The sequence below is a fragment of the Phodopus roborovskii genome, unplaced genomic scaffold, assembly GCF_943737965.1.
Source record: "Phodopus roborovskii unplaced genomic scaffold, PHOROB, whole genome shotgun sequence".
Classification (NCBI taxonomy): Eukaryota; Metazoa; Chordata; class Mammalia; order Rodentia; family Cricetidae; genus Phodopus; species Phodopus roborovskii.
In genome coordinates, this window is record NW_026126459.1 from 3,696,329 (window position 1) to 3,719,127 (window position 22,799).

At 45.1% G+C, this 22,799-nt stretch overlaps 1 protein-coding gene across 1 annotated transcript; it reads left to right on the forward strand.

Moving 5' to 3' along the window:
• Positions 1-830: 830 nt before the first annotated feature.
• Eif3l (eukaryotic translation initiation factor 3 subunit L) lies at positions 831-22,141 on the forward strand. The gene is made up of 13 exons (XM_051189355.1): positions 831-950; positions 1,422-1,470; positions 2,927-3,137; positions 4,019-4,098; positions 5,205-5,266; positions 7,654-7,723; positions 8,097-8,170; positions 10,362-10,533; positions 13,441-13,595; positions 14,289-14,459; positions 17,481-17,978; positions 21,018-21,098; positions 21,940-22,141. Exons 1-13 carry the CDS (start codon positions 918-920, stop codon positions 21,976-21,978), a joined length of 1,695 nt encoding a protein of 564 aa, XP_051045312.1. The 5' UTR covers positions 831-917; the 3' UTR covers positions 21,979-22,141.
• Positions 22,142-22,799: the final 658 nt, after the last annotated feature.

Here is a 22,799-nt window from a genome sequence, read left to right on the forward strand (position 1 = left end):
CTACTTCCAGGATCTTGGGGGCTTTTACTAACCTCTCTTGCATGAGTCTAAGGTGAGCAATTCAGACATTCTACAGTTGACCCCATCTTTGCCTGCTCTGATCCCACATTCCAAAAGCTGGGAACACCTCTGGTGCTTCTCATTTCATGGAACCAAGTCTCAATTTGTAATCCCCACCTCTTTGCTTTTCCTTTGCCATTTATTTATTTAGTGTGTCCTCGAGTGTACCTAGAGGCAGAGAACAACTTTCGGAGTTAGTTCTCTTCTTCTACCATGTGGGTCCCTTGGGATCGAATCAGGTTCGGCTTGAAGGGCAAAGACCTTTACCTGCTGTGCTGTCTCACCTGTTCCCAGGTTAATTTAAAAAAAAAAAAAATTCTCGCAGTAGACAAATCAATTTCACCTAAATCTAAGATTAGGCCCGCTACATTATTATCTCCCCAGTCGAAGCCAGCAGTCAGCTATCTTTTGTGTGAGGTTCCCTTCTGATTCCGCTTGTCTCCCTCCCCTCCCGTCCTTTGGTTGTTGTTTTGTTTTTTAGGATCTCGCTTTATAACCATATTTGCTTGGAAATAACTAAACTCAGGGCATCCTCGAACTTGCTGCGAAACTCTGCACCACGTCCCCCTCCCGCCCCGCAGACGTGGGCCAAGAGGCCCTTTACACAGAACTCCCGCCGGCCGTTTCTGCGCGTACACCAGCATTCCTGAACCACATCCTTGGAAAACCTCTATAGGAGGAGGAAGGAACTCCGCTAGCCTTCGAGCTCTGGCCTTCCAATCAAAGGCACGTCAGTTCCCTGGCCGCCCCGGAAGGGCTTCCGGTAAGGCTTAGGTCGGGCGGGACTTCCGGTCCGGCTAGACAGGCGCGGAGGGCTTCTTCCGCTCTCTCCCGCCGGGTTCTGGAGCGCCGTAGCCATGTCTTATCCCGCTGATGACTACGAGTCTGAGGTAATGAGGCGGTGTGCGCGTGGCGGGCTCCGCGTCGGGGACCCGGTTCGGTGGGATTTGTCCCTGAAGTGAGGCGGCGTCCAGATCGGGCCGGAGCATGCCGGCCGCGACCACCCGGCCCCTCATGGCTCCGGGACTCCTCACCGATCCCTCCTCTGCCCTCCTGCTCGGCGTATGTCCCCGCGTGTCGTCGCAGCCCAACGAGAGCGGAAGGGTGTTTGGAGCTGAGCTCGTGGTGCTGGCTGCCTCTGATGACGCGCTCGTACTGTGCTTTCCTTATCTTAATCCACCCGTAACCGTGGGTCCTCTTTGCTCCCATTTCTCTCACACGTGTGAATCCCTCCCAGGTGGGGCCTTGGGGACTGTCTTATCTGCGTGGTGTCATTAGCCTCCTGCTTGACGTGTACGCCCGAGGACGAGCATTTTGGAATCCCACTTGGCGGGCATTCCTGACTGTCTGTTTCCTTGCAGGTTGCATATGATCCCTATGCCTACCCGGGAGATTATGATATGCACACAGGTGAGACCTTGAATTTGCCCTGCTGGTTCAGTGACTCCAGGCACCTTTTTGAATGTCTCGGCATTGACTCTGACAGGGATCTAGTAAAAAACTGCTCCTTGATGGCCCAAGTGTGGAGTCTACCATTATTAGGTCTGAGTGGTAGGGTGGTGCAAGAGCCTAATAAATCAGGCCTTTTTTGTGGTCTTCCTCCTGGTGTCAGAAGAGGATAATTGGCCTGGCTAGGTTTTCCTTACTTGTGGGTAATCTTATTTGTCATGATAGGGATGGAACCCGGATCCCCAAGTTTTTAGGCAAGCTTGGTACCACACATACATCCCTCCTTGTTTAAACCATCAGCTGATGGTGGAAAACCTTTGTGGGTTTGTTGTTTTAGACTGGAGGTAGAACTCAGGGTTGGGTGCATGCTGGGCCACACTCTACCATTTGACCTACATTCCAGCCCCAAGGAAGAAAATCTTGGTGTGAAAAATGTACTTGATTCAAACCAAGTCCCAGGAAAGTATTCTGGGTAGCCTTTTGAAGTTTACTGAAATGCTATAGTGACTTTGATATTATTTAAGTACCAAATGGCATGCATTGCCTAGGGCACATTATATTAAATGCTTTATTTAGACTCTTAGAGAGGTTTTTGCAAAATATATATGTTGACAGGCAATGGTGGCCCATACCTTTAATTCCAGCAAAAACAGGCAGATCTCAGAGTTTGAGGCCAGCCTGACCTACAAAACTAGTTCCAGGACAGGCTCCAAAAGTTACAAAGAAACCCTGTCACACACACACACACCAAAAAAACAACCCACACACAACTCTGTGTGTGTGTGTATTCCTGTTTGTGTTTGAATGTTTCTTTAAGAGTGAAAAAACTGAGGAAAGAGGCTGAGTAGCTTGCCATGAGTTACCTAGTTAGAAAGTGAGTTTCCTTTCCTTTGTTTTTTGTTTTTTGTTGTTGTTGTTTTTTTTTTTTTTTTTTTTTGGAGACAGTCTCACTGTAGCTTTGGCTGTGGCTGTCCTGGAACTTACTATGCAGACCAGGCTGGCCTCAGAGAGTCATCTGTCTCTACCTTCCAAGTTCTGGGATTAAAAGTGTGCACCTACATGCTCAGCTAAGAAATAACTTGGATGGTAATTGTTCAGAAGGAACAGGAATAGTGGGGTGGGATTGAGGGTGACTTGGGAAAAGTGTATGGATATCTATAAATGTTAAAGGGAAATTATGCTGGTTTATTTCGATCTGAGTTTAGCTTATGAAAAGAGATGCATGTTTCTGTGTCTGTCTGTCCCCTGTCTGTCCACTTTATACCAGCTTCAGATTGAATTTAGGCCCTCATGCTGGGCAGGCATTTCTATAATAAGATTGAACTATATTCCCAACCCTGTAGGGTGGCCTGCCCTCCTGGTCCATCACATTTGTGTGCTTGCAAACAATGCAGTTTTTGTTGTATCCATCTTCTAGGAGACCCAAAGCAGGACCTTGCCTATGAACGGCAGTACGAGCAGCAGACCTACCAGGTGATTCCTGAAGTGATCAAAAACTTTATCCAGTACTTCCACAAAACTGTCTCAGATTTGATTGACCAGAAAGTGTATGAGCTTCAGGCCAGCCGAGTCTCTAGTGATGTCATTGACCAGAAGGTTTATGAGATCCAGGACATTTATGAGAACAGGTATGGGCCATAATACTGTGTTTCTGAGTGGGATTGCCTGGTGATACAACTCCTACAAAATGAGCAATGTTTAATCCTGTGTGTGTGTGTGTGTGTGTGTGTGTGTGTGTGTGTGTGTGTGTGTGTAAAGGGCTTATGTTTTTTGTTTTAGGAGATGCTTTCACTATGTTGTTGTGACTCCCTTGGGCTCAAGCAGTGGTTTTCAACATTCCTAATGCTGCAGTCATGTTGTGGTGACCTCAACCATTAAATTATTAACATTACTACTTTGTAACTTTAATTTTGCTACTGTTATAAATTGTAAGGTTTTTGGAGACAGAAGTTTGCAAAAAGGGTTGAGACTCACAGGTTGAGAACTACTGGACTAGAAACTTGTTAATTAGTTGAACTTTGTATCCCAGAAACAAACAAGATTCAAATCTAAAATAATGTCATTATTTAGGCATTTGTACTGGTCTACCTTTGGAGTTCTGATGAGATATGCTGAGTTCTGAACCTGCACACTCTGATCCCAGAGCCTAATTTCTGAACTGTACAACCTCCCAGTGCATAATAGCACAGAGTAGTGGTGAGGGGATTCCCTGATAATAATGAATGCTAGATATAAGATGAGACAGGAAATACTTAAAGCAAGTTCAAGGAGTGTGTGTGCCATTGACCAGACATCTATTAGATCAGGGAACAGGAGTTGAACTCTGTTCCTACATTGCTGAAGGTCTGGAGAGGAGAGCTGGGTTGAGGAAAGTCTTAGGCTTGGGGGACTCAGACTCTGTTTCTATGATATCTCCAGATATCTCTGAGTTCTATACATAAAATTTGAGGGTTGGGTCCTGAGTCTTTCTTGCTTTTTAGTTATGAATTGTTTTTGACTTGGCTTTCAGCTGGACCAAACTAACTGAAAGATTCTTCAAGAATACACCATGGCCTGAGGCAGAAGCCATTGCACCCCAAGTTGGCAATGGTAGGTATAAATGCTGTGTCTCACGGGTGCTGGATAGCAGATACCATAAAAGCAGATATTGTCAGAAAGGCCAGGGAGCTTATGTGTGTTTCTTTTTTTTTTTCCCCCTGCTTTTTTGTTTTTTCCAGCCATGGTTTCTATGTGTTGTCCTGGCTCTCCAGGAACTCACTCTGTAGACCAGGCTGGCCTTGATATCTCAAGAGATCTGCCTGCCTCTGCCTCCCAAGTACTGAGGATTAAAGGTGTGTGCCACCATTGTTGGCATGGTATGTTTCACTTAGCATTTTATTTCCCCAGAGCTTAAGATGTAGGTTTTTTTAATAAAAATTACATGTAGATCAAAAAAGCTGTACAATTTGAGCTTTCCCAGATAAAGAGTTTTCTTTTCCCTCTTTATGGGGGTGGGGTGGTCATTGAGTCACTTTGGTTTGGGCTTATTAGCCTCTCACCTGTCACTTTCTTTTTCTGTGTGATGGGGATTCATTTAAGGCCACTGATAACATAGTGAGACCCTGCCTTAGAGAGGAAGAGAAGGGACAGGTGGTTAGGATGTTAGCAATAGAAATGGAACATAATTTTCTCTGGGTGTATACATTCTTCCTGTTGACAGAATCTCACTGTGTATAGCCCAGGATGTCCTGGAATTAATTCACTCTGTGAAACAGGATGACCTCAAACCCACAGAGATCTCCTTGCCTCATCCCCTCACTACAGGCGTGTATTACCACCCTGGTTGGGTACATAGGTTCTTGGAGCAAAAGCTTAAGAGTCTAAAACAGCAGATTTGAACCTATGGATAGAGATTCCATGAGGGGGTGGAACAACCCTTTCACTGGGTTCATCTCTAAAATCATCAGGAAACACAGATATTTATGTTGCTGTTCATAACAGCAAAATTACAGTTATGAAGTAGTGAAATAATTTTATGGGGGGGGTCACCACAACATGAACTGTATTAGAAGGTTGCAGCATCAGAAAGGTTGAGAACCTCTGGTATAGAAGTTTACCTTCTAGACCACCTCTGTCCCTCCACTGGAAGGCTGAAGCTGCAGGAGACACCAGTTGGTGTGTAGTATAATGAAGTACCCTTTTGTTATGTCTTTTAGATGCTGTATTCTTAATTTTGTACAAAGAATTGTACTACAGGCATATATACGCCAAAGTCAGTGTGAGTATTTTACATTAATGTTGGTATTACTAATACTTTTGTAAACTGTCTATGTCAGTTTCATCTAGAATACAGTCTCTAGTTGTATTTGTTCCATGTCTAAAGGTGCTTGATAAGGTTTTTTTTTTTCTTTTTATATTTTATGTGTGTGTTTTGCTTATATGATTATCTTTGTGCCATGTGTGTGCCTGGTGCCCACAGAAATTAGAAGAAGACATCAGATCCTTGGAACTGGAGTTACAGACTATAGTGATCCACCATGTGGATACTGGGAATCTAACCCTTGTCCTCTGCAAGAACAAGTGCTCTTAACCACTATAAACATTTCTCCAGCCATGCCTACCCCACTCCTACCCTTGTTGGTTGGTTGGTTTTAACTTTCTTTTTCTGATTTTCAAGACACAGTTTCTTAGTGTAGGTCTGGCGGTCCTGGAACTCACTTTGTAGACCAGGGTGGCCTTGAATTCACAGAGATGCTCCTACCTCCATCTCCACATCCCAAGTGCTAAGTTAAAGGCTTGTATACACCCCCCGCCCCCATTTTAACTTTTTTGAAGAAAGGCAAAAGAATAGTTTGACCCAGAAAGTTGGTGTCTGTTATAGACACTTGACCACTTGAACTTGTCCGCCCCTAATGTCTCTACCATCCCAGTCCTCCTTCATGAGGACTTAGAGTCAGTCCATCATGCTTAGGAAATTCAAGGTTAAATCCATGGCCCTGCTGCATCTGGCTGACTCGTTTGCCAGTCTCATTCCCTGTGACTGTGCCCTCCCTTCCTGTCTTCCTAGCTGTGCTCTGCTCTTCAAAGCACCAGTCACTAGCACACTGTCTTGTTGGCTCACTTGGCTCTTTTTGCTTTTCCCACAAAGAATGTTAACACTACTGGGCTGTGGGCTCTGTTTTGCTCACTGCTATTATTCAGTTCCTGGAATGATGTCAGATTTGTCTCCAATGGCCTAGTTATTGCTTGAGCATACATCAGTGAAGGAAACTGGTAACAGCAGCTCTTTATAAGGGCCGCCTCCCCTGGCTTGACCCTCAGTGACTCCTCAGTCCTTGGTACCACTTGATCTGCCTGGAGCTCCTGTCCTGGCTGTAGGAGCCACCAGCAACGGCAGCTGGAGGAGTTTCTTCTGGGGCTGTCTTACTGTATCCCTGTGGGATCTCTGCTACTTTACCTGAGAGAAAGCAAGGATTCCTTACTGCCATCAATGCTAAAGTTCAGCTATGTGTGACTAGGCTGAAGGTAGCTTAGGGAAGACGGGATATAACTAAACTTCATTTCTTCTGTCTGGTCTGCAGACTAGAAACTTAGCAATTCATTACCACCTGGAATCTTTGCTGGATTCTAGACTGCCACTGAGTGTGACCAGTTTTAAACCCCTGGAGAGAGATTTATTTATTTATTTTTCTTTGAATGATTAGATGGTTTTTTTTTTTTTTTTTTTTTTTTTTTTTTTTTTTGAGGTGAATTTTAACTGTGTGTCTGTGGTTGGAACTCAGTATGTGGAACAGGCTGGTGCAGCCCTGGATGAACATGTTTTTGGTATAGCCACCCCTCCATGCACAGACACACACACACACACACAATGCCACAATGTCCCTCTCCCCTTTTCTTTTTCTTTTTTTGAGCAAAGCTTTACTTTGTAGCCCAGGCTGGCCTTGAATTCATTATCTTGCCTCATCCTCCCATCTGGGGAATTGTAGTCATTACTACCACATTCATTGTACACGATCTTGTTTAACTCTGACAAGCCTTGATTAAATAACTAGTCAGAACCACACAGATAGTGCATGGATAACAATCCAAGGCAGTTTTTCCTACTCCATCACAGACATGTTGTTCTGTGTTTCCCAGCTCAATCAGGGTCAGCAACCATTGTGAAGGAGTAGATAACAAATGTTGTGAAGTTTGGAGACTTGGTAACTATAATCTGTCCATTTGTGCCTTTTTAGGAGCCAGAAAAGATACCAGTGGGTGAGCATGGATGAAATGTTCCACCTTCGTGGACAGGTGGTTCATGGGCAATGGCTCTGCCACTCCCGGACTCTCTGGCACTGGAGATCCTTGGGAGTGCAGCGTTGTGTTGTTTCCTTTAACTCCCTGACCTTTTCACCTTTGTCAGGGTGGTAGCTCCTAAATGAACACCTTCTCTTTCTCTGCCTCTCTAGATCTGCATGCCTATTGTGAGTGCTGGCTGTCATCTGACCATAAAACTTGGCCTTGCCCTGATGCTCAGTCACTGTAGTGCTCCTCCCTTTTCCTCTCCCTCTGTGCTGTCACATACAGGGAGAAGATGGACCTCATTTCTCAGCCATCATGGTAGACCATGGGCAAAGCCCTTAAACCTCAGGTCTGTGCCCTGATACCCTATTCTCTCTACAGGGGGGCCCCTCCTTAGAGCAGAGGTTCGAATCCTACTACAACTACTGCAATCTCTTCAATTACATCCTCAGTAAGTCTCCCATTTGTCCAGGGGGTGGTTTTAGGGCACCCAGCTCTTTTTTGTTGTTTTTGTTTTCAAGACAGGGTTTCTCTATGTATTCCTGGCTGTCCTGGAACTCAATTTTAGACCAGGCTGGCCTTGAACTCAGAGAACTGCCTGCCTCCACCTTCCAAGTGCTGGGATTAAAGGCATGTGCCACCGCCACCGCCTTGCTCACCCAGCTCTTTTTTAGCCAGATTTCAATGTTGGGGAGAAGGGAGGTGTTGTGGTTTATAGTGCTGTGATGGGGGGGGGGGAGATTAGGGATTATGAAGGGTGTTCTAGCCCTGCTCCAACAGGCAAGCTCCTTTCAGCAACCTGATTTTTCTTGTGATCTCTACAGATGCTGATGGACCCGCTCCCCTAGAACTCCCCAACCAGTGGCTCTGGGACATCATCGATGAGTTCATCTACCAGGTGCCTGTTCAGCCTCAGCTTTAACTTGAAATAAGTAATTCCCACAGAGAGTAGCCATTGCCATTGTTCATTTGCATGGCACAATCTCCAGTGAGGCCCCGTGGCACTGGGCCCTGGGTTAGAACAGTTTTCTGAGGGGACTGTGAAGCCTGAGAATTCCAGATGTAAATTTGGAAGCCTTTGGTTTGAACTCCAATACCTCATACTTTTCTGATGTCAGGAACTGGTCTGACAGCCACATGCTTCTGTAGAGTCAGGTTCCAGACTGGGAGCTGCCTCATGTCTCAGAAGCTAACATCGTTTAAGCTTTTACTAGTCTCACCCATCAAATGGCAGGCCTCTGTCTCCCAAATGTTGGGGTTAAAGGGGTTTACTATTCTACCCGGCTAGAAATAGTTCTTTATCTTAATCATGGTGTTTACCTAATATGTGCAAGGTCAGAATGCAGTACCACTTTGCTTATCAGGAAGGAAATGTCTCTTGCCTCAGGCCTCTCTTGTTTAGGTTGCACCAAGAATGTGGCCAGGTGTAAAGTGTGGTCACAACTGTATAGCCTGGGGGTAGAAGTTCATTGTCACTGTTGAGTGGCCCTGGATGTTGGATGTGTGATTTAACCATGCAGTGGCTTCCTCATCTTCCCAGGGGTTTCTGGGAAGATTCTTGGGGCCCTGCATATAGAGTGCTTAGTCTGAGAACAGCTACTGGGTGATGCTTAAGTAGTTAGTTGTCCCCATCCTTTCCCAACTTACATGTAGCAAGGATACATTGCTGGGTGTGGTGGCATGTAAGACCAGGAATTGGGAAGGAAGAGCAGGAGTATTCTAGCAAGTTCAAGGCCATGTTGTCTCAAAAAGATTTAAAATGTAGAAAAATTCTGGGAAAATCGGTATCTTTGTTTTAATTTGCTTTGACATAGTGTCTTGTGTAGCTCAGGCTGTTGGAATTTCTGCCTCTTCTCCATGTTGTGGGATTACAGAGCAGTTAGAAATCAGTATCCTACCGGCCAGGTGGTGGTGGCACACACCTTTAATACTCAGCACTCAGGAGGCAGAGGTAGGTGGGTCTCTTGAGTTCAAGGGCAGCCTGGTCTACAGAGTGAGTTCCAGGACAGCCAGGGCTACACAGAGAAGCCCTGCCTCAAATAAATGAATGAATGAAAGAAAGAAAAAGGAATCAGTATCCCCTACCCACTCCCAAGACAGGATTTCTCTATGTAACCCTGGCTGTCTTGGAACTTACTCTATAAACCAGGGGTCAGCCTGCCTCAGCCTCCCAAGTTCTGGGACTGTAGGCATGTGCCACCACTGCCTGGCCTGAAATCATTACTGAATTAAAGTATTTGAATGCGACAGGCCAGGAAGCCTTGTGAGTATAAAGTGCAGGTGAAAACTCCTTCGGGCTCTGTGAGAGAAAGGCTTCTTGCCTTTCATGCCACTAATCTCAGGCCACACATCTTGCTTGGCCTCCCTGGTTTCTTGGCTCTATAAGCCTCTTGGCATAATTTGAGATTGTTGGTTGTCCTATTGGCTTGAGGAGAATCCTCTGGTTGAGCTTCATCCAGCTTAAGATAAGCATAATTCCTTAGTTTAGCTGGCCTTCTTTTGTTAAGGAGCTTTCTGAGTCACAGAGACTGACCAAGAGGATCAGGGAGCACCTGTGAGTCTTCCTGGCCAAAGCAATAGACAAAGGGAATGGGTCTTCCTCAATACTTTTCCTCCTTGAGATGAGGTTTTACTACATAGCTCTGACCAGGCTGGCCTTGAACTCAGGCATCTGCCTTCTGCCTCAAGTGCTGCTGGGATTAAAGGCTGTGCCATCACTCCTGGCCTTTTGGATGGAGAACATAATTCAAACCTCAGATAACGTAAAAGTGCCTGGTTATTGTACCATCGACATCAGTTACTCTAGAGGGAAGGGCACCACATTGATGCATGGGTATTTATATAACTTTGAGTGTTGTGCTTTATTAAGCCACTTGCTGTGGCTTGAAAACACCCATTTTTGTCTTCATCCTGCCTGACACTTAGGCAAAAGTAGGGCCAATGAAAGTTTGAGGCCACCTGAGCTATATAGCTATGTCATTCCCACCCCTAAAAAATTATTTAATAAAACCTTGTGTCACTTCATTCTTGGGACATGTCTGTCATTTGGATTTATTCCCTTTCCACATCTTTTCCTTCTTCCTCAACAGTTCCAGTCATTTAGTCAGTACCGCTGCAAGACTGCCAAGAAGTCAGAGGAGGAGATTGACTTCCTTAGATCCAACCCTAAAATCTGGAATGTTCACAGTGTCCTCAATGTACTTCATTCTCTGGTAGACAAATCCAACATTAACCGGCAGCTAGAGGTCTACACAAGCGGAGGTGAGTATGGCAGGCCACTTTCAACTGCTCCTGCTGTGTCTCCAGGGCTGTGTTTAGATTAGTATCTCTTCAGCTTTTTGTTGGGAACTCCTTGTGTGTAAAAAAGGTGTGTGTGTGTGTGAGTGCGCGTGGTGATATGCGTGTGGACACACATGCAGAAGTTTGTTCTCTCTGCCATAGCATGGATTCTGGGAATCAAAGTCAGGTTACTGGGCTTATAAAGGCAGTGCCCTTACAAGCTCAGACATTTTACCTACTCTTTTCATTTAAAATATTGAGAACCATAACATTTTAATTATTATATAAGAATGTGTGTGTGTGTGTATAAACGTGTACTGCAGTTGATGGTATGAACCTGGGAGAATAGAATCAAAACATAAGGTGGATTTGAGTCTCATGCAATAGCCAAGGTTATTTATAGCATCAGACAATTTATAGTCTGGAGGTTAAGCAAGGTCACATGAGCAAAATTACACAACTTCAAACTGTATACAAACTCAAGGACAGGTTGTGATTGGGAACCTTTTTTGTTTTGGTTTGAAGGCACGGTTTCTCTGTATAACCCTGGCTGTCTTGGAATTCAGAGATCACCTGCCTCTGTTTCCCAAGTTTTAGGGTGCACCACTACCTCCCTGGCAGGAAAATATTTTTAGCGTAACAAAGGTAAGATATTAGGTAATCTGAAGTAAACCCACTCCTGTTTACAACACCCAGAAAGCGCATAAAAGCACATTTCAAGAACAGATCCAAGCTTAGAAGGAACAGTGGAAACAAGGTTTCTCACAAGCCCTCAAAGTTCTCGCTGAGGTCTATCCTTTGACTGTGTCACACACTCTCTTATTTTCAGTTAAAGCAGCATTTGTGTGTGTGATGTGGGGGGGGGGGGGTGGTATCGCTTTGGAGGTTGTCTTGGAACTTGCTTTGTAGACCAGGCTGGCCTCAAACTCAAAGACATCCGCCTGCCTTTGCCTCCCAAGTGCTGGGATTAAAGGCATGAGCCACCAATGCCCAGCTAAAGCAGCTCTTTTCAGAGTTCATTAGAATCTCACTTCTTAGGAGATGGATGGCTGGAGTCTCGTCTCTGTTTTTTGTGTCGGCCTGTAACAACATGTTTTGGTTGATGTGTATGAGAATAATCTGATTTCACACTGTACTCAGCTCGAAAGGGAAGAATGGTTTACTTGTTTGTGTTTTGGCCCAGCCTAGAACTTTGTGTAGAACAGGTTGCCCTGGGACTCACAGAGACTTACCTGACTCTGAAGTGTGTCCCAGAAGAAGGTTTTTGGGGTTTTTTTGGTTTGGTTTGGTTTGTTTGTTTGAGACAGAGTTTCTCTAGGTAACACTCCTGGCTGTCTTGGAACTTACTCTATAGACCAGGCTGACCTCAAACTCACAGAGATCTACCTGCCTCTACCTCCTGGGTGCTGGGGTTAAAGGCCTATGCCACCACCATCCGACCCGAAGGAAGGTTTAATAGCCTTTTAGGTAGTGCCGGTGCTCTGCTCCCTGCTCTTCACTGTAGAGTGTGTATTTCTTTGGGATTTGACAGTGGTTCTTTGATTAGGGTAGTAGTGGCAAGGAGCCATGTTGATGTGACCTTTCACTTTGTCACTGCTAACTTACTGGTCTGCCCTACAGTTTCAGTAGGTCCTTTATCAATATGAATGAAATTCTATGTACACACAGGCTGACCTGGAACTAATAGAAATCTATCTGCCTCTGATATGCTGGGATTAAAGTTGTGTATCAGCATAGCTGGCCTTATATTATTACATAATTTTTTAAAAATCTCATTAGAGCTTAGGTGTAGTTCAATGGACAACTGTGTGCTCAGCATGTACATAGCCCATTCAGTTCCTAGCACCAAAACCAAAAAGGTCTTATTCCTCACCTCATCAGGTAAGTATTTGGAAGCTGTTGTGCTTATAGTGGCAAACAAGTCAAAAGCTCAATATTTTTCTTTTTCTTTGTGAGACAGGGTTTCTCAGGGTAGCCCTGACTTGCCTAGATCGCTCTATATAGACCAGGCTGGCCTTGAACTCAAGAGACCTGCCTGCCTCTGCTGGGACTAAGCCAGGCACAGCTCACTTTTTTTTTTTTTTAATCAACAGCAAATATTGTTAGTTTTCAATGATTTTTTTTAAAATTACAATTTATTTATTTCTGTGTATGGGTTATAGGTACACATGTACCACGGAGTACACATGCAGGGAACAGAGAACAATTTGTCCACTTGGGTTCTGGGAGTTCTGGCTCAGATTGTCAGGCTAGGCGACAGGCACCTTTACCCTGCTGAGCTATATTGTCAGCCCTTTCCAGCTTCATTGAAGTCTAAGAGATTACTTTATGTTTGGAGATGTGTCTGTCAAATATCCAGGCCTGAGTTTGGTTCATGTATGTAATTGTGTCAAGTAGAGTGCTGAGGCAAGAGATTAGTTCTTTAGATCAGCTGTGGCAAGGAGCAGGCACCCACCATGTGGCATCCAAGACATGCTGCCTGGTGGTGCAGAGGTGGCAGTGGCTCTGCCTAGCATTTTTCTGTGTTATCCATGCCAATTGGTTAACAGGGTTCTCCTCAGAAAGAGGCCATAGCATCTGCGGGTAAATTGCTTTGGCTTTGAGTCCCAAAAAGAAAGGCCTTGTGAGTAACTATTCTCAATGAGGCCCTTCTCACATTCTCAGGTTATATTAGGATGAAAACAAAAACAAAAAAACCAACAGATGAACTGCCACTCAAAGCAGCAGTCAGTCACCACAAGATGAGAACACAGCCAACCCAGTTTCTTGAGATTGCTAGGCATTCCATGTGAGAGGAATAGGTGATACTCTTCCTGAGTGACAGTCAGAGGCCAGGCTGGTCCTCTTTTACCTTGTCTATGGAAACACTCACAGCATCTTCCCTCACAGGTGACCCTGAAAGTGTGGCTGGGGAATATGGACGGCACTCCCTCTACAAGATGCTGGGCTACTTCAGCCTGGTGGGGCTTCTGCGCCTGCATTCCCTGTTGGGAGATTACTACCAGGCTATCAAGGTGCTGGAGAACATTGAGCTGAACAAGAAGGTAAGTATGTCTTTCCTCTCTGTTCTGACTCCCCAGAACACTGATTTTTGAGAGTAAATATCCAGAAAATTGGACCCTTCCATTGTCCCCAAGCCTGCTGAAAGTTGAGCCTAAAGCTGTACGTGGCTGATGACACTGAAGTGGCTTGTTCTCAGAATCTTTGTCCTATCTTCAAAACAGAAGGCTAATGAAAGTTCTTCACTAGTGTAGAGTTAAAAGGCTGGGCTGGGCGTTGGCAGTGCCTGCCTATCACCCAGCCCTGCAAATTCCAGACCAGCCAGGGCTCTATGACTATATCTCTGAGAACAAGAACAGATTCCTGAAAGACTTAGTTTTGTTTATGTTTGTTTTGGGGGAAACAGAGTTTCATGGTATAGCTTTAACTGTCCGTGGAACTTGTACCGATCAGCTGACCTCAAACACACAGAAATGCACTTGCCTCTGCCACCATGGCGCTGGGATTGAATGTGTGTGTGCACCATCACACGCAGAAGAAAGTCTTGGGTTTATGTTGTGTTTTATTTATTTTTTGGTTTTTTAAGACATGGTTTCTCTGTCCTGGCTGTCCTGGAACTCGCTCTGGAACTCAGAGCTTCTGCCTCCCAAGTGCTGGGATTGAAGATGTGGGCCACCACCGCCTGGCATTTTTGGTTTGGGGTGACTCATGGCTACTGCTTCCACTTTTCTTTGCAGAGCATGTACTCCCGTGTGCCCGAGTGTCAGGTCACCACATACTATTATGTTGGCTTTGCGTACTTGATGATGCGTCGCTACCAGGATGCTATCCGGGTCTTTGCCAACATCCTCCTGTACATCCAGAGGACCAAGAGTATGTTCCAGAGGACCACATACAAGTATGAAATGGTAAGAGAACCCTGCAGCCAGCCGCTTCCTCACCACTTGTGTTCTCAAAAATAATTCATTTCAATACAGCTTACATTATATATATTTGTGGCATATGTGATAACTAGATAAAAAAATGAATCATAGCTGGGTGCACACATTTAATCCTTGCTCTTGGAAGGCAGAGACCCGTGTATCTCTTGAATTTGAGGCCAGCCTAGACTACATAAGTGAGTTCCAGAACAGCCTCTTTACAGGCTATGTAAAGAGACCCTGTCTCAAAAAAACAAACAAAAAATTTAAATATTTTTCAACCATAACCATTTATCATTTCTTTGTGTTGAAAAACCTTCAAACTATTTTTTTTAGTTCTTTGTTTCTGGTTTTATTTGTTTTGAGACAGCATTTCAGTGTGTGGCCCTGGCTGTCCGTCCATCCCGTGTCCCGTCCCTGTCCCGGTCCTTGTCCCGTCTCCTCCTTTCTACCCCCCACCACACCCCCCTTCCTTCACAGCCTGCTGGCTCTTGGTTTTTTTGTTTTGTTTTGTTTTGTTTTTAGGTTTATTTGTTTATTGTGTATGCAGTGTTCTGTCTGCTCATATGCCAGCAGGTCAGAAGAGGGCACCAGATCTCATTACAGATGGTTGTGAGCCACCATGTGATTTCTGGGAATTGAACTCGTGACTTCTATAAGAGCAGTCAGTGCTCTTAACCTCTGAGCTGCCTCTCCAGCCCCTCTCCTAGTTCTTTGTAGATAAAAATTGATATAAAACAGTGTCCCTGCTATGCTATAAAACTCATCGTTTTTTCTTTTTATCTATTACATGCCTATCCTCTGAACTCCCTCTGTCTACCCACTCACTTCTAGGGGAATTATAGTGGCTGTTTTTTGGGAACTTTGTTGACAGCTGCAGCCAGCCACTATCTTCCTGTTCACAGTAGTCTTCCCGCCTCAGCATGTTGGGTTGTTTTGTTTTTTTAGTTTTTCAAGACAGGGTTTCTCTGTATTGCTTTGGAGCCTGTCCTGGAACTCGCTCTGTAGACCAGGCTGGACTCAACTCTGCCTCCCGAATGCTGGGATTAAAGGTATGCACCACCATCACCCTGCTTTATTTTGTTAGTTTTGTTTTTATTTTTTCAAGACAGGATTACTCTGTAGCTTTGGAGATTTTACTGGAACTCGCTCTGTAGACCAAGCTGGCCTTCAACTCACAGAGATTCATCTGTCTGCCTTCTAAGCATTAGGGTTAAAGGTGTGCACCACCACTGCCCAGCTGCATATTGGGTTTTTAAAACAGTATATTTTCCTTAATTACTTGAGAGCTTCATGCATGCATACAATATATAATATATCTTCATCGTATTCACTCCCTACTCCTCCCAGAACCCCCCACCCTCTCAGCTTTGTGTCTTTTTGTTTACTTATTTATGTCTAATAACCTAGAGTGTGGTGCCATTGAAAACTGACTCCCCCTCAGAAGCCATAGCTGTTTAGAAGCTCCTTAGCCAGCCTTTGGGCCTCTTGAGTGCCTCCCCTCCCTGCTTCTTGCTGGAATGATGACTAGCTTATTCTTGTGCAGGAAATCCCAGTTGCTGTCAGTTCATGAGTGTAGGGATCCTGCCATGCCCACTCCAGAGTCCTTCTCAGTCTCTGACTCTTACAATCTTTCTGGTCCCTCTTTCGCCATCATCCCTGAGCTTTGGGTGCAGGGGATATGCTCTAGATGTCCTGTTTATGACTGACCAGTCCACAAACGTTTCTCTGGAGTTTGAGCACTTGCGAATTTCTGTGTTAACAATGGGACTTCTTTGATAGTCTGAGAGATAGAGATTTAAAGGTCATTTTGATGCCAAGTCTATTTTAGCAAACTAATAGAAGTAGGTTCACCCCTGGGCTCTATGGGCTTCCTTCCCTACTATGGGTACTTTGCCTAATTTAGAGTAGCAGGCATACTTTCCCTCCTGTGTAGCAGGCCTTAAATCCAATCAGAAAGTGGTTAGTTTAGTGTATAGGGCTCACAGCTTCTCTTCCTGTGTGTGGGGTGGTGGTGGTGGGACTTAAACTTAGGGTCTAGTGCTTGTAAGGTAAGCAGTGTTCTACTGAGCTGCATTCCCAGCCTTTCCCCCTCCCCCAAGCTTATTTTAAGGGAAGGTCTCACTAAGTTCCTCAGACTAATCTTGTAGGCCTTGAATATGGGTTTCTGTGCCTTAACCACTAAAGTGGCTGAGATTAAAAGCCTGTGCATTAGGGTTAGCTCTTTCCTACCCATCTGTAAAATCAGTTTCTTTAGCTGCTGTGTGTGAGAACATGTGTTTTTGTTCAGCTGGATTTTCCCTTTACGCTGTCACTCATGCAGACCATTGCCCATTGAACTGCACTTCAGCAGGACTTTTTAGTACCTGCCTGACCAAGCATTTATTAGCATAACCTTAGATTACTAACATTTGGGTAATAAGGGCAAATTAGAGGGCTGGGGGCTTAGTTTGAGGTAGAGCCCTTGCCTAGCATGATCAAAGCTTTGGATTCAATCCTTAGCACTGAAAACAAACATTGTCTGAAGCAGTTAGTGGGGGGAGGATGGACTCAAGACATGTGGACTGGGGAGGTATTTCCTAGGCAGCATGGATAGCTTGAGCACAGAGGGGTCGGGGCTTGAGAATCCTGGCACAGCACCTCTGTAGACTAGCTTAGGCAGTAGGGTTACTGGGAATGCAAGGAAGCTTTGGTAGTCCGCCATTATCACAGAGGATTTTGTTTTCTATTGGCATCAGAGGTTTCTGTTAGTCTTAGCAAGTTTCCAAGAATTGACTTTCCAGTAATGTGAAGCCAACTGGAGAGGCCCTGTGGAGAATTCTGGAGACAACCGAGGAAGACTTAGCATTGGGTGGGGCTTAGGAGAGCTTTCAGGTTGGTGTTGCAGGTCTCCTGATTGAGTGCAGTGACTATTATATTGGAGACAACATGGTAAACGAAGCTCTGTGCAGGTGGGGGCCAGCAGGCCCACAGTGTGGTTCAAGAATGTGTGTGTTTGACTTTCCCCAGATTAACAAGCAGAACGAGCAGATGCATGCTCTGTTGGCCATCGCTCTCACTATGTACCCCATGCGGATTGATGAGAGCATCCACCTCCAGCTGCGGGAGAAATATGGGGACAAGATGCTGCGCATGCAAAAGGGCGATCCTCAGGTCTATGAGGAGCTGTTTAGCTATGCCTGTCCCAAGTTCCTGTCACCTGTGGTGCCCAACTATGACAATGTACATCCTAACTATCACAAGGAGCCTTTCCTGCAGCAGCTGAAGGTGTTTTCTGATGAAGTGCAGCAGCAGGCCCAGCTCTCTACCATCCGCAGCTTCCTCAAGCTCTACACCACCATGCCTGTGGCCAAGCTCGCTGGCTTCCTGGACCTCACAGAGCAGGAGTTCCGCATCCAACTACTTGTCTTCAAGCACAAGATGAAGAACCTGGTGTGGACTAGTGGCATTTCTGCCCTAGATGGTGAATTCCAGTCAGCCTCGGAGGTGGACTTCTATATTGATAAGGTATGGTATCCCCTAGGCGAGCAACCCTGGTCACCCTGCTTATCCTCTCAAGGGGTAAATGATAGATCCTATAGTTAAGTCAGATATGTAGTAGGTTATAGGCATGAGATGGTATGGAAGGTTTGTTGAGATTGAAGTGAGATTTAAGCTGGGATGAGAGCTTACTTAGCATTAGCTGTGAGAAAATTGTTGTCCACAATGACTGCACACGTTCAGTTCCTTCATTTGTGCCCTGAAATGGTCACCTCCTGCTGCTCGCTACAGTGATTGCTCTGTGCTTCATCTGCTCTCCTGTTGGTGGGCTTCTAGGTGATTTTAGGTTATTATATAAAGGACACAAAGGCTTTATTGAGGAATGGGATCTTTAACTTACGATACTCCTGCCTCAGCTTCCCATGTGCTGGAAGTGTACACATATGCCATTGTCTGGTTTACATAAGACTTTTGTAGGTTAACTATCAACAATCTGTAACAAGTTTGTATGTGTCTGGGTATGTGTTTGGTTCCTACCGAAATCCTAACAGTGGCTTCCTAGGGAAAAGAGGTACGCTAAAGAATAGTGTTTTCTGTAACTGTGATACTAAGTCGAAGCCAGACACGTTAGTGTCCTATTTAATAAGACCATGGAAATAAATGGCCTTTTGTGGTTTAGTTTGGTGCTGGGTGTTGAGCAGTGCCTGTGCATATTAGGCAAGCACTCTCCACTTTGCTGTATTTCCAGCCCAATTTTGTGGAATTGCCCAGACAGGCCTTGAACTTTGATCCTCCTGCCTCAGCTTCCTAAGTAGTTGGGGTTACAAGTCTGTGCCACCATGCCCATTGTTTCAGTCTTTCACTGCCATGACACCACCACATCACCAAGATATTTTATGAAAACATTTAATTTGTGTCTCATGGTTCCAAAGATTAGCCATCATGGCAGGGAATATGGTGCTGGAGCAGAAACTGAGAGCTATAGAGCTAACTGGGCATGATATGGACTTTGGAAACCTCGAAGCTCACTCCTGGTGACACAACTACAGCAAATCACATCTAATCCTTCACAACAGCTCCATATATGAGCCTATGGGGCCATACCATTCAAACTAGCACACCCAGCGTCACTTTAATTTTCATTGACATTTTTCTCAGAAGCACAGAACAATGAACATTTTATATATCTAGTATTGCAGTTCCCCTCACCAGTTACTTCACTTGAAGTGCTCCTTGATGTATTTATTTGTGTGTAGAGAGAGGAGTGTGTACATGTGGAGGCCAGAGAACAACTTGCAGGAACCGGTTCTCTCCTTCAGTGTGAGATCCAGGCATCAGGTCATCCATCAGGCGTGCACAGAAAGTGCCTGTACCCACTGTACTAGTTTTTTTTTACTCTCATGAATGGTGCTTTCAGGCTTGGTAGCACACACCTAACATATCTTTCTTTTGGGTATGTATGTAATTATGGAATGGATGGGTCCTGTTTGGGTAATTTGTCTTTTAAAGTGTGTGTGTGTGCGCGTGCATGCATACATATGCCAAACTGTGTATGTACATGTACCACATAGTGTGTGCGTCGGCTAGAGTATTGCTTTGTGAGTTGGTTCTCTTTCTACCTTTACATGGGTTCTGAGATTATACTCATCATCAGTCAGTCATTAGACTCATGTAGCCTGATGAGCCATCTTGCTGTCCAGTATTTTGTCTTTAAGAATTTACTTGGAGGCAGGCATGGTGGCACATGCCTTTAATCCCAGCACTCAGGAGGCAAAGGCAAGTGGATTTCAGTGAGTTTGAGGCCAGTCTGGGGTACAGAGGAAGTTTTAGGACAGCCAGGACTATACAGAGAAATGCTGTCTCAAGTAAACAAAAACCACTTGCTGCTCTTTAGGAGGACTGGAATTCACATCAGGCTGCTCTCACTGTCTAATTCTAGCTCCAGGGGATAACGCCTCTATCCTCCTTGGGCATTCATACTCACAAGCACTTACCCACATGCAGACCTGCATGCCATTTAAAATCTTACAAAATAAAAGAGTAGGTAAGGTAGAGAGTAGTAAAAGAAGACATTCTACATTAGTCTCTGGTCCCTATGCACAGCTGTACACATCTATATAAACATGTGTCTGCATCCCACTCCCACCTCCCCCCCCCCCACATACCTCTTCTGCACTGAATTCATTGTTTGTGGCACGTGCACTTTCTTTAATAGCGTCGTTGGCTTGCTCTACCCACTCTGTCAATGGTTTAATAAAATACTTCTCCCAATTTGGTCATTACAAGTCAAATTTTATTTTTATGTTTCATTATTTGTGTGTGCATGATCTGTGTGCTGGTGTGCATGTGGAGATCAGAGAACAACTTTTGGGAGTTGGTTCTCACCTCCCATCTTGGTGAGATAGGGTCTGTCTTATTTTGCTCTGCTGGATGCTCATGTCTCCACCTCCCATCACCATCACTGAGCCATCTCCATGCCCACAAGTCACGTTTTGCTGTGACTTGTATTCAGATTAAATTAATACTACATCCATGCTTTAAAGGCTCTGCCAATTATGACTGGTGGTTTGGAGATGTTGAGGGCAGGGTAATCTTCACTGTGTAGCTCAGGTGTGGTCCTGTTTCATCAGCATCTCAAGTGTTAGGATTGCATATGATGATTACATGTGTGTACCAGTGTGTTTGTGCTTTTGTTTCTCACTAATGGGTGTTGATTTGCTTCCCACAAACTCGGCTTTTGAAAATTAGTGTTAGGAATCTGAGTGTGGTAGTCCAGGTTCTGTAATACTGCTTGCTTGGGAGACTGAGAAGGATGTTTAGAGAGATCCTCAAAATAAAAAATAAAGAGGACAGGAACATAGATAAATAGAGCATCTTTGTCTTGTGTGTGTCATGTCATTCCCCATCACCACCACCATGCCAGGTACTGGGGACAGCACTGTGGGTACCATTGTCTTTTGTAGTTAAGTGACTCCACACTAGGTGGCCCTCTTCTCCATCCCTACCCTACACCCTCCTGCCCCCCTCCCCGCCCCAATGCCGTCTGACTGTTTTTTTTCCCCATAGGACATGATCCATATTGCAGACACTAAGGTTGCCAGGCGCTATGGGGATTTCTTTATCCGGCAGATCCACAAATTTGAAGAGGTAAGATATCTGAGAGAATGGCTGATAAGCTTGAGAATAGATAGGAGGCTTGGAAATTTTCCTCATTCTTCTTTTTAAGAAATGTGTGATTGGCCCTTTAACTTTCTGAGCTTGCCTGGCTGGCAGCTTGGAGAGTGGACTGGGTTCAGGAGTTGCTGTATCAGCCCTTTCTAAGGTATCTCTTTCCAAGATCTTGGTCTGCGGGTGGCCCTGAAAAGGGTGCCGCGCTCTTCACCCTTCCTGGTATTTCCTAATATGGGTGGATTTGCTGCTGAGTCCATCCTCCCCCAGTTCCCAGTCGGGGTGTTCTCCAGCTCAGACAGGTCTGGCCAGTGTCTGCATGCAGGAAGACTGGAAGCTGTGTTTGACAGACCCGGTGCTCCTGTTTTACCCTAAGAAATGTCTTGTGTGTCAGGCCAAAGAGTGCAAGGTTGTGGAGCTCCCTCGTCCATCTCTGAGCCACTTTTTCCTGATACCCAGACAGAGGACATGCTCCTTCAGAATTATGACAGTGTGACACCTTACTGTTTAGTTGTCTAAGCCTTACCTGTCAGTCAGTGAGTCAGGGAATATTCTGTCAGGGAGAGGCTGAAGCTCAGCTGGTCTAGCCACCCTGAACCCTTGTCCTTTCTGTGTAATGGATAGGGCAGTGTAGGCTGTGTATTTGTCAAGTGAAGACAAGAAAAAAGGCTATGACCACTTGAGGGTCTAAAGAATGCCTGGCTTCCTGTGGCCCTCCCTGGCCCTGGGGGACTGCTGGAGTCTGGCTGCCTGATTGTGCACACTGTTGGGATGGGTCCCAAAGATCCTACATCTAACTTATCGTTACTTTCCCTTGTAGCTTAATCGAACCCTGAAGAAGATGGGACAGAGGCCCTGAAGACAGACACTCATGCAGGAGTGAAGACCTGTTTTGATATTGTGGATGGAAGCATTCTTGTCACCAAGAAGCCTTACCTAAGTCAGCCATCAGCTGAGTTGAAACTTGTTCAAATCAAGGACTGGATGTTTTAGGGAGCTCTCAGTAAAGGGTCTTACTTGGAGCTGCATTTGTGGTCTCGTTATTATGGGAAGATCTGTGGCTTTGGCAGTAGTCCACTATTTCCTGTGTTCTCTGTTTTCCTGGTGCTTCAGACAGTGCTGAAGCTGAATTCTTTAATCCCTGTGCTCATGACATGCTGTGTGCTTTATAGGATGTTTGCATGTCCTCTGTCTGTCATGCCTCACATGAATCCCATGAGATTTAAATGACCTGCCATAATTTTCATAGCATGTTAGCAGCAGTGCTGGGCCCTGGGAAGAGATTGTGGGACGCCTCTTACTGCCAGAAGTTGTACAGATGGGTCTCAGACATGCTGAGCATAAGCTCAGGCTTATGCAGTGTCCTATTTCTTTGTTGAGAAAATGGATCCTGGGGTAATTGAGTAATTTGATCAAGGCTATACAGTTATAAACAAGCCAGTCTTTAAACTAATTATGATTGCCTTCTGTCCAGGTTAGTACCCATTGCTAGACAAAGCTAGGCCTGCTCTGCAGGTGAGACAAGGCTGTGTACCCCAGGATGCCCTCAGACATAATCCTACCATCTCAGTTTCCCTACTACTAGGATTATAGATGTATCATTCTAGAGCTTGGGGGGGGGGGGCTTTTATGAGTATGAGTGTTTGTATATTATGTCTGTGCACCATGTGCACAGTGCCT

Bases quoted from the DNA above. Each gene is read 5' to 3' on its own strand.
- Eif3l (XM_051189355.1), top strand. From the start codon at position 918: ATGTCTTATCCCGCTGATGACTACGAGTCTGAG. The intron at 8,171-10,361 runs GTGCCTGTTCAG...CTTCCTCAACAG, and splicing joins TCGATGAGTTCATCTACCAG to TTCCAGTCATTTAGTCAGTA. The intron at 13,596-14,288 runs GTAAGTATGTCT...TTTTCTTTGCAG, and splicing joins ACATTGAGCTGAACAAGAAG to AGCATGTACTCCCGTGTGCC.